Genomic DNA, 14,205 nt, shown 5'->3' with positions numbered 1-14,205 from the left:
TTCTCCAAAACTATGTATTGGGGGTTCTTTCAAAAAAAAATTTCCCAAAAACATATCAATCCACAGCAGATCGCTAATAAATAACCCTAATATTTTAAAACATGCCACGTCATCGTATTGGACCCATCAGAAGGGACGCGCGAGCGTGCAGGAATCAGGATTGGGGAGGAATGTCAACACTAAAATATACGCGGTGGTAGGCTGTTTTTTAGCGTTGCTAAAAAAATTGGGGAAGGTTTGGGTGGACTGTTGGAGTTCGTTTTTTCTCTTTTTTCTAAAAAAAGTATTGGGGTAAGTTTAGCAGCCTCTTGGAGTTGCTCTTACAACTTAAGGAACTGGAAAAAAGGAAAAGAAAAGACAAACAGAAGACAACAGCAACAAGGAAAGAAGGAAAGGAAATAGTGAAAAGAAAGAGAGGGACTGATAGCATCTACGGGAACAGTCGGGGCTCTAACTAGATACGTCGCCGTAGCGCCTGAACCTGAAGGAGGTCTCATCGTTTCATATCGCATTCCCACGTATTCATGCTTTTCAGTTCCTAGAGGATCATAGGCAGAGCATGATAGCCGGCAAAGTTTGTTGACATTTATCGCGCGGCAGATCACCCATTCCCATCCCTTCAAGGCTTCAACACGAAAGCAGAAATCTGTTTCATCGCATCCAGAGATCTGAACACGCACGCCATGGCCATTGCTGCCGTTCAGGTTTACGGCGCTCATCCCTCGTCACGCTCGAAACCGTCTAACCAAGAACTCAGGCTAGGCACGCACGCGCATCGCCTATGGGGTATGGGCCTATCAGCAGGCCATCCGCCTCCTCCGGCGCGCTGCTAGCTCGTCACAGTAGAGGCATTCATCGCTCCAACGGCGAGTACACTCCTGCTGCCACAACGAACACGAGTACACGACACTCAGTCACTGACACTGTCACTGGGGAGTCCTGCAGCTCAGCAGGTTAAACTGTTCAGTAATGGAACATCATTACAGCAGTGTCACCTACACATCGCTTTCGGCTAGTAAATGAGAGTACATGGGGGGTGAGCCTGTGAGGGACCCTGTGGCCTGTGCAGCTTCCAGTATACCAGTAAAACGCCAGGCATCCATTGATGGGCGCCATAAGTACGGTGCTCGCCTCTGAAAAACGGCCGGCACGGCCAGCGCCACCGCAGCGCACGGCGGGGGAGAAAAAACAAACTGCCGATGGGAAGGGCGTGGCCCCCCGTCCCCGAGTCACAGAGGCGCCAGTGGAGTGGCACCTTAAATGCCATGCTGGATCTGGGGTTCTAGAACCACCGGCGGGCCGGCGGCAGAGGACTGGAGCACGGCGAGACGCTCCAAATCGACCTACCGGCCGGTACCGGTTTGCCGCCGGTGGCGCAAAGCCTACGCCACGCCATGATCGATCTCTCGCCCCGTGACGCTGTACTACGTTCGTGGACTGATTGAAACGCCATGGCCGTTGCACGTGAGCGTGGCTCGGAGTTAACTGCGGCGCCGGTTACGGCGTGCGTGCCTTGCCTGTAGGCTGTAGGCTCGGCGAGACAATGCGAGCCGATGGCTCCGGGCACTCGGGGCACTAACCGCCCGATGGTTACGGATCACTGGTGGCCAGTGCGGCCGCCACCCCACTTCCGCAACGGCGACGGGCCCGCCGGCGCATTGACCGAGCCGTCGCGCCGGTGTGAGAGGCGGACACATGACACGTCCGCCACGCCGGCATCGTCACGCCCGCGCACGCCACCGGTCGCGTCTCGCCGAAGCCCCCCGCACCACCGGGCACTTTAGTGCGCGCGCTCGCGGCCCCATCGCGCCGGCTGCATCGCTGGCTCGGTGTATATAAGCGCGGCTCGCTCCCCGGGCAGGGCAGTATCTGGCGCAGCACAGTGCGGGGTCACTCACTCTCCGATGCCACTGCGCTCCATGGCCATGGCGTCCCCTGTCCTGCTCGTGGCCGCGCTGTGCGCGCTGTTTTCAGCAGCAGCAGTGGTGGCCAGGGGAGGAGAAGCCGAGGTGGGGGCGGCGGCATTCCGCAGCCGGGCCACGGACCCCAACATGGAGGTGAAGTTCGACTTCTCGCCGTTCCTGATCCAGTACAAGAGCGGTCGCGTGCAGCGGTTCATGGGCACGACGTTCGTCCCGCCGTCGCTGGACGCGCGCACGGGCGTCGCGTCCAAGGACGTGGTCCTGGACCAGGCCACCGGGCTCAGGGCGCGGGTGTACCGGCCGAGCCGCCGCGCCGTCGTCGGAGGGGGCGGCGGCAGGCTCCCCGTGCTCGTCTACTTCCACGGCGGCGCGTTCGTGGTCGAGTCGGCGTTCGACCCCGTCTACCACGGCTACCTCAACGCGCTGACGGCCAAGGCGAACGTCGTCGCGGTGTCGGTCAACTACCGCCTCGCGCCGGAGCACCCGCTCCCGGCGGCTTACGACGACGCGTGGACGGCGCTGGCGTGGGTGCTCGAGAACGCGCGGCACGGGGGGGAGCCCTGGCTCGCGAAGCACGGAGACGCCTCCCGCCTGTTCCTCGCCGGCGACAGCGCCGGCGGCAACATCGCGCATAACCTGGCGATGCGCGCCGGCCAGCAGGTTGGATCCGGCGGCGGCGCGGCGGGGGCGGCGATCAGGGGAGTGGCGCTGCTGGACCCCTACTTCCTGGGCCGGTACGTGTCCCCGGGCGCGGAGCGGGCGTGGTGGTTCATCTGCGCGGGGCGGTACGGGACTGGTCACCCGTACGTGAACCCGGCGGCGCTCCCGGCGTCGGCGTGGCGGGCGCTCCCACCGGCGCGCGTGCTGATGACGGTGTCGGACCAGGACCGTCTGGGCCCGTTCCAGCGCGCGTACGTGGACGCGCTCCGGGCCAGCGGGTGGGGCGGGCGGGCGCGGCTCTACGTCACGCCCGGCGAGGGCCACTGCTACTTCCTCAACAACATCGCCTCGCCCAAGGCCGCCGCGCACATGGCCACGCTCGCCGCCTTCATCAACGGTAGCTGAGTAGCTGACCGGCCGGCTCCCGTCGGCGGCGTGGTGGTGGTACTCCGATCGATCAGAGACCTGTAGCTATCACTGGTGACAGCCATACACATAGCATAAACGTACGTATAGTCGTATACTACTGTATTTTGTCAGTGCCCGATGAGTGATGAATGACCAGAGCCATGTACTGCGTGCTTGTCTTTTTTTTTTCTTTTTTGCTCACTTGTGACTTGTTTACTGCGGCGGCCGGGGAATGTACACGTCGGTTTCACCTGATCTTTGGAAACGGAAAGCCGGAAAAGGCACTGCGTACATAAATGGCGAGGGGACCGTTGGCTCGTGCTGCATCAAAGACTTGCTCGAACTACTCGCAAAAAAAAAAAAAAAAAAGACTTGCTCGAACTAGTAAAGGCAATGGTACCCTGTTGAGGCTGGCGGCAGTTACTCCGGCCGTCCGGTGAGCGGCACCGAATCCACTCGGCCACTCCCGTCATCTGCATCTCGGTTCGCGCCGGCCGGTCCTGCTTGAGGTGTGCCTTGACCACTCGATCCGCGGCAGAAATGATGCGCCAACGGCCGGCGAACGCAGCCTCCAACCCCCCTATCAACGCCGCCTTTCGGCCTGATGTCCCGGCCGGTCCAGCGGCGGAGGGGAGGAGAGCCGTGACTCACCTGCGCGTGCGTGCTCGGCAGCATGCATTAGGGATTGGACGATGGGACATGAGAGCACACTTGATTGTAGTAGTGCTGCGTAGACTTTGGGCCTGTGGGTCGCCAAAAGCTGGGCGCGCTGTCGAGGCCTGTGGATTATGGACCATCGAATGTGTGTCACGCCCTGCATTTCGGACACCAGTATCCTATTGCTCGTGGTCGCGGCCGGGAAAAAAAATATTGCAGGCGTGTTGTTGTAGGGGTGTAGGCGTGTCATGATCGATCTCTTCTTCTGTATTATAAAAGGTGCCGGCTTTTATCTCGATCGAATGGCACGCACTCGTAGGCTATTCATACGGCTTTGAACCGAGGTCGCCGCACTGGCTCGAGCCCTGCCGTGGTTTGTGGACGTCGCGCTCGCTCTCTAGTGCGAACTTTGTTTGCCACAACTGAACGGATCGTCGTGCTCGCGCCGTTGACGATACGCATTGCCCCTAGTGCCTATGACTCCTCCTGATCTTGTTTATCTCATGCGTATTACTGGTGGGAAACATGGAGTGGAACAGTAGAAGCGCAAGTTGAAGTAAAACTGTAGGAAATGTCGTCGCCGGAGACAAAAATTGTCAAGTTGCTGCCACCATGGAAGGCACCTCTCACAAGTCACAGGAGACGAGGCCTCAACGGTTATGGCCTGGCGGGCTTCGCCTCGGCCCCCACCTTCTTGGCAACGCGTTGTCATCCTCCCTACAGAAGCTCGTGACATTCTGGATGCTTCCAAATGTGTGGTTCTTTTCGTGAGCTTGGCGTTTTTGTTCATATGTGATGCGTGATTGGTTGATGATTGCGTACCGAATCCGAAGCAGGCAGGCGAGGCAGTTGCCACACAGGCCAGAGGCCACAGCTCGTGGCGCACGCTGGACCAGCGGATGAAATTTTTACTGCATAAAGGCAGGGGTCTCGGCTCCGCAGACCGCAAGCAACTGCGCTCACGCTCCGCAGTGAGTAGGCCGCTCCATTTGACTCCGTCGCCGCCTTGCCCAATCCGGCCATGGATCCGGACGCCGAGGTCGACTTCGACTTCTCGCCGTTCCTCATCCGCTACAAGAGCGGCCGCGTGCGCCGTCTCATGGGCACGTCCAGGGTCGACGCCGGCGCGGACGCCGCCACGGGAGTCACCTCCAGGGACGTCGCCATCGACGCCGGCGCCGCCGGCCTCGCCGCGCGGCTCTACGTCCCAAGCGACGTCCTGGGCAGGCCCGAGGAGAAGCTGCCCGTCCTCATCTACTTCCATGGCGGCGCCTTCCTCGTGCACTCGGCCTTCTCCGGCGCGCACTTCCCGTTCCTCAACGCGCTCGTCTCCGCTGCCCGCGTGGTGGCCGTGTCCGTCGACTACCGCCTCGCGCCCGAGCACCCGTTGCCCGCCGCCTACGACGACGCCTGGGCCGCGCTCGGCTGGGCCGTGGCGAGCTGCGCCGCCGCCGCCGGGTCCGGGCCGGGAGACCCGTGGCTGTCCGCGCACGGAGACGCCGCGCGCCTCTTCGTCGCCGGCGACAGCGCCGGCGCCAACATCGCGCACAACGTAACGCTCAGGGCAGGCGGCAGCGGCCTCCCCGGCGGGGCGCGGATCGAGGGGATGGTGCTGCTGCACCCGTACTTCCGCGGCGAGGAGCTCTTGTCGTCGGAGGGCACGGACCCCAAGTTCCTGCAGAGGGCGGAGCGGTTGTGGGGGTTCATTAGCGGCGGGCGGTACGGGCTCGACCACCCGTTCATCAATCCGCCGGCGATGCCGGCGGCGGAGTGGGCGAAGCTCGGCTGCCGGCGTGCGCTGGTGACCGTGGCCGGGTTCGACACGCTGAGGGACAGAGGCCGGCGGTACGTCGAGGCGCTGAGGGGCAGCGCGTGGGCAGGGGAGGAGGCCGTGCTGTACGAGACGGAAGGCGAGGGGCACGTCTACTTCATCGACAAATTCGGCGGCGGCGGTGAGAAGGCGAAGCAGGAGATGGCGGCCGTCGTGTCGTTCATCAAGCGACAGAGCTAGGCAGGGTCCATCTGCGTCGTTCATCGAGCAATGTCTTTGCTGCTGAGAGCTCTGAAGTCTGAACCCTTGTGGAATGCAGGATTGAGACATCCTTTGCTCATACCTATATTTTACCTGTGTGCTCTGAATAATTCCATGCCCATTTGGCGCGCTAAAAACCATTTAGAGTGGCACAAACGTGTTTGGCTGAGTCATCGATTGTGCTTTCTTTTTTCTTTTTCTTTCTTTATCTATGGAGCCTGGCTGGAAGTGCAAATGGAGTGTGTATCTGATCTTCCGCTCAGAGAAATGGGGTCTGATGAGGACATCGAAATGGGTTAATGGGTTGGTGTGCAATTATAAAAAAAAAAGGTTGGTGTGTGGTGAACTGGCAAAGCATTGGTGTTACTGTCGTAGTCTGCCGGTGGACCATCAGCCGTCCACTACAGTTACAGGCGTACAACAGCCTACCATCTGGTAAATTACCAGGCAATCATTGGACAAAGTCAAATAGTGGAAACTGGAAAGATGCAGAATATGCAGTCATGCAACTGCAACACCTGAAAACCACTGTGAACACCACGATCCTTCCTATCTGACGGGGACCCTGAAATAGTTCAACTGGGCCTTCTGAAGCCAAGCATAACATGAACAAATTCAATTCTGCACTCCACAAGGATCTAAAGCTTAGCATCACAGCCCGAGGAGCGCCGAGATGGACGGCCGAGCCTAGCTTCGGCGCCTGACAGCGCCACGAAGGACGCGACGGCCGCAATCATGTCCTCCTTCGCCCTGTCTCTCCCGTCGGACTTACGGAGGAAGAAGACGTGCCCCTCGCATGGGGTCTCGTACAGCACGGCTTCCTCCCCTTGCCACGCGCCACCCCGCAGCGCCTCCACGTACCGCCGGCCTCTGTCGCTCATCGAGTCCATCTCGGCCACGGCAACCAGCGCCCGCCGGCAGCCGAGCGCCGCCCACTCCGCCGCCGGCATCGCCAGCGGGTTGAGGAACGGGTGGTCGAACCCGTACCTCCCCGCGCACACGAAGGCCCACCACCGCTCCGCCCTCTCCCTCTCCGGCGACCGGGGGTCCGTTCCCTCCGACGGCACGAGCTCCCTGCCGCGGAAGTAGGGGTGCAGGAGCGCGATCCCCTCGATCCGCGCTACGCCGGGCAGGCCGCCGCCGCCGCGCCCGGCCCTCAGCGCCACGTTGTGCGCCATGTTGGCGCCGGCGCTGTCTCCCGCGACGAGGAGGCGCGTGGCGTCGCCGTGCGCGGACAGCCACGGCTCTCCCGTCCTGGACCCGGACCCGGCGGCGGCGCAGCTCGCCACGGCCCAGCGGAGCGCGGCCCAGGCGTCATCGTATGCGGCGGGCAGCGGGTGCTCGGGCGCGAGGCGGTACTCGACGGACACGGCCACCACGCGGGCCGCGGACACGAGCGCGTTGACGAACCGGGAGTGCGCCGCGGAGAAGGCCGAGTGCAGGGCGAAGGCGCCGCCGTGGAAGTAGACGAGGAGGGGCAGCCTTGTGGACGTGCCGAGGACGTTGCTGGGAACGAAGAGCCGCGCGGTGAGGCCGCCGCCGGCGGCGTCGATAGCGACGTCCTTGGAGGTGACGCCGGTTGCGGCGTCCGCGCCGGCGTCGACCCTGGGCGTGCCCATGAGGCGGCGCACGCGGCCGCTCTTGTAGCGGATGAGGAACGGCGACAGGTCGACGTCCACCTCGATGTCCGGATCCATGGCCGGAACGGGAGCAAGGCGGGTAGGAGTCAACGGTAGCAAGGGGGGCGCCCTGCCTGCCAACTGAGGAGCGGATGCTCTTCGTGTGACGAAGCAAGCAATAATTATACGAGTAACTAATCCAGGTCATTTTCTTCGTGTCGGTCCTAGCATCGTGCGCCACGCGCCATTTTGATAAAGCTAATGCGTAGTGGTTAGAGTATGATATCGCCGATCAGCGTGATGGCCTGATGGGAATCACTGATGCCGGCGGACGGTGCCACGGTGGTGGTCATTTTCTTCTCCAGCATGCCTGTCTGCAGATCCAGGCATGCGACCTGATGAAGCTGACCAATGTTAATGGGTTGCATAACTAATGAAGCTTAAACAACAATAGAAACAGATGACACCGTATTGTGAACTAATATGGACTCTTAGGACAAAATGGTTGTAAAGTTTTTGCGATAGTTTTAATAAGTTTTTTTTAGAATTGCAATTGTGGGGTAAATGTTTGCCTTCCATGTTTCTTCGCTTTGTCACCAAATACATTATTCTTGATGGTTCGTCAAATTTAACACATCTCGCAATCACCTAAAGTTTGCACTAGAACTTGAATTGAGGATGGGGATTCGAGGTTGGGTGGTTACCTACATGTTCGGCTGTAGAGGAAGCTACAAGGAGGCTCACCGGCCGACGGTGAGGCGGAAGAGATGGTGGTGGAACGGAGGCGGTGAGAGCGCCGCTGAAGCCAAGCGGCGGGGGACCCCCGGTGGGCGGAGGAGGAGGCGGGAGTGTCGAGCTCCAAGAGATTAGCTTCAGTGACGGCGGAGGCGGCGAAGGCCGCCGAAGCCGGTGGGAGGTGGGAGCGGCAGGGGAGCTTAGGAGAGGGAGGAAGAAGAAGGATGCAGGGGCGAAGGCTGCCAGAGCTGGGAGGTGAGAGCAGCTTGTGGGCAGCAGCAAAGGCGGCAGAGCCCGCTGGAGCCAGAAGGGAGGCAGGTGCGGTGGGGAAGCTCGGGGAAGACAGAGGAAAGAGGCGGTGTCAGGGGAGACGAAGGAAGAAGCGGTTCGGGGAAGAGGATAAGGAGAGAACATCGGATATGAGTGATTAATTTATAATCGAACAATCATAAAAAAAATGATTGAGAGAGCAATTTCAATTTCAAACGTCTGAGATATAGACAAAGCCTTAACATATACTACCATGTCAAAACTGCTATCCGATGATGCGTGTATTTTGGCCCTCATGATGGTTCTATAGCACATTTCGAATTTGTACTTTTGGAGAAAATGGCGTGTTTATTTCTCCTCTACATGACATGACATGGCATTTTAATTCAGTCTTGCAAGTTTAGGATGCACAATGAACCAAAACAAGTGGAACTCACATCCATATCTAAAGAATTATAGAGACAAATCCAACCATAAGAGTACTTCCCTCGCGTCTCCCTCTCTTTTTTACATCCTCCTCGTCTTTCTCAACAGAGTAAAATGCACGGGCGGTCCTCAAATTTATCACAATGTGTCATTTAGGTCTATGAACTAGTAGATTGCATAAACACGTCTTGAGGTGCCATTTAGGTCCATAAACTTGTAGATTGCATATGCACGTCCTTAAACTTGTCTCAATATGCCATATAGGTCCATCAACTTGCAAAAACATCTGTAGGAGTCTGATCTCAAGAATCGACGACTTAGATTGAAGAACCGATTGCTCAGACGATAAGACGATCTAAGCTGTCAGTTCTTAAGATTAGACTCCCATGGATGTTTTTGCAAGTTCATGGATCTAGATGGTACTCCAAGATAAGTTCAAGGATGTGCATATGCGATTTGCAAGTTCATGGACCTAGATGGCATCCTGAGACAAGTTCATGGATCTAGATGGCAACATGAGACAAGTTGATTATGCAATCTGTAGTTCATGGATCTAGGTGGCACCTCGTAACAAATTTGAGGACCAAAAGTGTATTTTACTTGGCAATGCTAAAAAAAATGTTGCTCTATGGGCTCAATCCCCATTGCTTTGCTAGTGCACGCAACACCGGATGAAAATTAGTTCGCCCCTTCCAATTCTCTTATTACAAACTAATTTTGTGTAGAGCTAGTTCCTTGGTGACTAGATATTTTTGCTAATACAGTTAGAAAATCTACGGGACAATTGCTAATACAGTTAGGAAATCTACGGGACAAGGACAATAGTGGCTGTTGACCAGTGATGATAGCAGAAAATGATATTAGTTAGGCCTGCCGCTGGTATTCATAGTCCACACCCAAATCCATACCCAAGCTACTTGGGTAGGGTATGGGCAAAAATATTTTACCCACCTAGATTTGGGTACGGGGAGGGTAATACCCATTTCAAATTTGGATAATGCCCTCCTAGTTTGGATAATAATACAGTAATACTCACCTGTTCACAGCTGCGGCCCACCATTGACGTTGTGTTCCCCTTCCCGTGAACCAGAGAACCACGGAGAGTACTGCTGGCCTGCCGTCGAACACTCGCAGAGGATGAGCGCTAGCAGGAGCAGGACTCGCCTGTCATCCGTCGCATGGGGGCACGCTGCATCCGCAAGCAAAATTCATTGTTGCGTCACGGCCTCCTTGCTCGGCGCAGGACTGCTGCATGCCTGCATCTGCGGGAGAAGGTCGTCGAGCTCCTCGTCCATGGGGGCAACGCCGGCGAGAGCAGTAGAGAATTAGAGATAAGGCTTCGCGAAGACGCATCAGCAGAGCCGCAGCGCACGACGCGTTTAGGGCATCGCAGCTAGCGCAGCTGCATATTGCAGAGATGCGGAGGACATAGATGGCGCCGCCGGTGAGCGGCGAGCAGTGCCTAATTCTTACCCAGATTATCCAATTATCCGATGATTATGCGCAAATGAATATGGATAAATTAGGGGAGGGTATAGAATGGGGATTGCATCTTTGTGTACGGGTGTGAGCAAGCGCGGGTGCATCAGCACCCCTAATATTAGTATGATCTTTATTGAAATGTAGGTCATTTTAATTTTATCCTATACTAAACCTCTTTACATTTAATTAAATTTATAAAATATATAACATATAAAATATTGAATAATGTACTATCAAATTATCTCTCGGTGTGCATTTAATTAAACTAATTTGATGTTGCAGATGTTGATATATTTTTCTGCAAATTTAGTCAAAATGAGAAGTTTTAAATGAACTAATGATTATGACAAAACTAAAACTCCTAAATTTTAAATGAATGAAGTATCTAATTTTGCACTTAGCACATGCCCCCTAATTTCTCAGGCAGGGCCTGAATCCAAGCATAATATTTTTTGAACAGAATCCAAGCATAATACGAACATATTCAATCTGCAGTTTTCCACGAGGATCTAAAGCTTAGCATCAGAAGAACCCAAGGAGCGCACATATGGACTGAACCTAGTTTCAGCGCCTCACGACGCCATGAAGGACGCAACGGCCGCTATCATGTCCTTCTTCGCCTTGTCGCTGCCGTTGGATTTACGGAGGAAGAAGACGTGCCTCTCGCCTTGATCCTCGCACAGAGCCGCCTCGTCCCCTGCCCAGGCGCTGGCCCTCAGCGCATCCACGTACCTCCGCCCACAGTCCCTCATCTTGTCCAGCTCGGCCACGGTCACCAGCGCCCGCCGGCAGCCGAGTGCCGCCCACTCCGCCGCCGCCATCGCCAGCGGGTTGACGAACGGGTGGTCGATCCCGTACCTCCCCGCGCACACGAAGGCCCACCACCGCTCCGCCCTCTCCAACGACCGGGGCTCCGCGCGCTCCGACGGCACGAGCTCCTTGCCGCGGAAGTACGGGTGCAGGAGCACCATTCCCTCGATCCGCGCGCCGCCGGGGAGGCCGCCGCTCCTGCCCGCCCTCATCGCCACGTTGTGCGCGATGTTGCCGCCGGTGCTGTCGCCCGCGACGAAGAGGCGGCGGGGTCTCCGTGCTCGGCCAGCCACGGCTCTTCCTGCTGCCCGGACCCTGCGGCGGCGCAGCTCGCCACGGCCCGCGGAGCGCGGCCCAGGCGTCGTCATAGGCGGCGGGCAGCGGGTGCTTGGGCGCGAGGCGGAAGCGGAACTCGACGGACACGGCCACGGCGGGCGCCGCGGAGACGAGCGCGTTGAGGAAGCGGAAGTGCGCGCCGGAGAAAGCCGAGTGGACCAAGAAGGCGCCGCCGTGGAAGTAGACGAGGAGGGGCAGCCTTGTGGACGTGCCGAGGACGCCGCTGGGATTTAGTGCATCAAAGTTTTTTCCAACTCCCGTGGTCCGTCTAGGGCTGCTAGCTGCTCGTCGTGTCCTATGACGCGTCAAGATGAGTTCATTCAAACTTCAAAGAGTATACTGGTTGTCCCGGTAATCTTTTTTTATACCCGTTGCTAAATGGTTGTTCACTTATTCCCTAGTCTACCTACTGTACATGCTGTTGCTGAATCCATGAGATCATGGCTGCCTGACATAGTCTTGTAGTAGCCACTCACTATCAGAAGGGAGGGATAATTTTATCTGGGACTTGTATAGATACGATAAATTTATTGTTCAAACTATATATCAATATATCAATCATTAACCAGGGTACTCTTTTTATCGATAATTTATAGATAATTTACATGGAAGCTAAAGATCTCTTTAGATCTTCCTTTGTTACCTCCAATGGAACGTTATCGTAAGAAAGGATAACTTAGGGGTGTTTGGGAGATAGGGGCTAAACTTTAGCCCCTGTCACATCGGATGTTTGGACACTAATTAGAAGTATTAGACATAGGCTAATTACAAAACTAATTGCACAACCCCTAAGCTAAATCACGAGACAAATCTATTAAGCATAATTAGTCCATGATTTGACAATGTGGTGCTACAGTAACCATTCGCTAATGATGGATTAATTAGGCTTAATAGATCTGTCTCGCGATTTAGCCTAGGGGTTCTGCTATTAGTTTTGTAATTAGCTCATATTTAGTCCTCCTAATTAGCATCCGAACATTCGATGTAACAAGACTAAAGTTTAGCCCCTGTCTCCCAAACACCCCTTAGCTAAGAGGAATTGGATTGAGAGTAAAAAATGATGTTTATGTGATTGTAATTGTTGGGGGGAAATATTAACGACCTCCTTATGCCCCTTAGACAACAATCATAAAGGCCCGGGCCCACCTACGGCAATAGCGATCCCCGCCGACCCAGCATGGGTGAGAAGCATTCCACTCCGCCTCGCCTAACCTAAGATCCCGAGGTCGGACGCGCCCGACCCCTCGCTGGCGAAACTCCACCTTGCCCGACCCACGATCCCAGGGTCGGATGCGCCCGACCCCTCGCCGCAAGGCTCCGCCTCGCCCGACCCCGGGCGTAGGGGGTCGGACTCACCCGGGCTCACAAGACAAGGGTCCGCCTCGGGCGCAGACCAGCAGACGAGGGCGCGGATCTAGTGGGTCCCCACCAATCTCGCCATAAATGCGCCACGGCTCTAGCGCGCAGAAAGGCGCCCGCGCTCCTCGATGTGACCCACCACAAGTACCCGGGCGGAACACTGTAGCCACGACCGCACAGGCTACAGCGAAAACGATAGGAGCGCCGCCCGTTCTCGCGCTCAGCCTGTCCGGCGACAGGAACGTGACGTCCGTGTTCCGCGGGCGATACGCAGGACTACAGGGGTCAGCCATCCCTCACGACGCGCACAGTTGTGGCGGCCGGGCATCATCATCATGCCGAGCGGCGGTCGACCGAGGAATCGCCGACAGGATCCAACGGCAGCCACCCCCCTCCGGCGGCCATGCTGACAGGAGACAAAGGTCGGAGACGAAGGTGGCGACCTGGGAACTCGGTTCTTGTCCCCATGTTTTACCTTACTTAGCTTATCTCTCTTACTTCTCCACACGCCTGGCTCACCTGTAACTCCTGTGTTCCCCTTGCGCTATAAAAGGAGAACCAGGGGCCCCGAGACCAGGAGGACTCTCGAGCCAACAAAACCCACACACTCTCCTCACGAGCATCAGTGCACACCCAAGAGACTTGGGACCAGCTCCCTCTCTCGCCTGTTTGTAACCCCTACTACAGACCCCGCGTGAGTAACACGAGCAGCTCCTCATACTGGACGTAGGGCTATTCCTGCCCGAACCAGTCTAACCCCGTGTCCTCTCACGCCACCATCCGAAGCCTTACGCGCATAAAAGAAACTTACTTGTCGTAATCTTGATCCGCTAATCTTGACAACGACAACAATAAAACAATTAACCATCTATTTTTTAACTGTCAACATGCTAAGATAATAGCATGATAATTTGGAGAGTTGTAACTGTAGCTACTGGGTTGACTCCACCAAGATTAATGGAGTATATGTTTTGAAATTGGTTAACAGGCATGAGCAAAAAAGATAGAAATTTAATTTTTGTTAAGGTTGCAGCTCTGATGTGGGCAATTTGGTGTATGCGTAATGATACGATCTTTGAAAAGAAACAATTTACCTCTTTTATGCAGGTTATTTTTAGGATCATATTAGTTGCGATATTTATCCCTATTGTAGCATGAGGAAGCAAGGAAGACTGTTTGTTTGGCAAGCAAGACGTTAGAGGTCGTCGTCCTGAATATATTTGCCAAGAATATATGAAGAAGCAATAATAGTTTTTTCTTTTGATTTAGTTTTTATCGTCTGCGTAATATTTCCTTTATTTATGTGATTAGCTGGTGAGCTGAGAATACTGTAAAATTTGGCTGTGCGCGTGATCATAACTAAGGAGTAACCGAGTAAGGAATTCAGAGTACGGATCATACGTGGACTCGTCAGTCCGTCGTCGATCGTCGCTGGCCCAATCAGCGCGGCGCCATCTCGTGTCGAGATATTCCCAAACGTCGTTGCTGC

The 14,205-nt window shown here is 56.0% G+C and overlaps 3 protein-coding genes and 1 pseudogene across 3 annotated transcripts; 2 read left to right on the top strand and 2 right to left on the bottom strand.

Annotated features, from left to right (window-relative positions):
• Positions 1–1,852: 1,852 nt before the first annotated feature.
• On the top strand, positions 1,853–3,255 carry LOC101771271 (probable carboxylesterase 2). The gene has a single exon (XM_004973622.3). It carries the CDS (start codon positions 1,905–1,907, stop codon positions 2,985–2,987), a length of 1,083 nt encoding a protein of 360 aa, XP_004973679.1. The 5' UTR covers positions 1,853–1,904; the 3' UTR covers positions 2,988–3,255.
• Positions 3,256–4,563: 1,308 nt separating this feature from the next.
• Positions 4,564–6,033, top strand: LOC101770880 (tuliposide A-converting enzyme 1, chloroplastic). The gene has a single exon (XM_004973621.4). The coding sequence runs from the start codon at positions 4,669–4,671 to the stop codon at positions 5,656–5,658; it is 990 nt and encodes a 329-aa protein (XP_004973678.1). The 5' UTR covers positions 4,564–4,668; the 3' UTR covers positions 5,659–6,033.
• A 115-nt stretch (positions 6,034–6,148) lies between these two features.
• Positions 6,149–7,744, bottom strand: LOC101770465 (probable carboxylesterase 2). Its single transcript, XM_004973620.3, has one exon. It carries the CDS (start codon positions 7,374–7,376, stop codon positions 6,318–6,320), a length of 1,059 nt encoding a protein of 352 aa, XP_004973677.1. The 5' UTR covers positions 7,377–7,744; the 3' UTR covers positions 6,149–6,317.
• Positions 7,745–10,703: 2,959 nt separating this feature from the next.
• On the bottom strand, positions 10,704–11,684 carry LOC101778852 (annotated as a pseudogene).
• Between the last annotated feature and the right edge of the window lie 2,521 nt (positions 11,685–14,205).

Source organism: Setaria italica, chromosome VI, assembly GCF_000263155.2.
Source record: "Setaria italica strain Yugu1 chromosome VI, Setaria_italica_v2.0, whole genome shotgun sequence".
NCBI classification, from domain to species: Eukaryota; Viridiplantae; Streptophyta; class Magnoliopsida; order Poales; family Poaceae; genus Setaria; species Setaria italica.
Note: the sequence above shows the minus strand (reverse complement) of the source record. Positions and strands in the feature narration are given on the sequence as shown.

Excerpts from the sequence above, each read along its gene's own strand:
- LOC101770465 (XM_004973620.3), bottom strand. The coding sequence starts at position 7,376 with ATGGATCCGGACATCGAGGTGGACGTCGACCTGTCGCCGTTCCTCATC.
- LOC101771271 (XM_004973622.3), top strand. The coding sequence starts at position 1,905 with ATGCCACTGCGCTCCATGGCCATGGCGTCCCCTGTCCTGCTCGTGGCC.
- LOC101770880 (XM_004973621.4), top strand. The coding sequence starts at position 4,669 with ATGGATCCGGACGCCGAGGTCGACTTCGACTTCTCGCCGTTCCTCATC.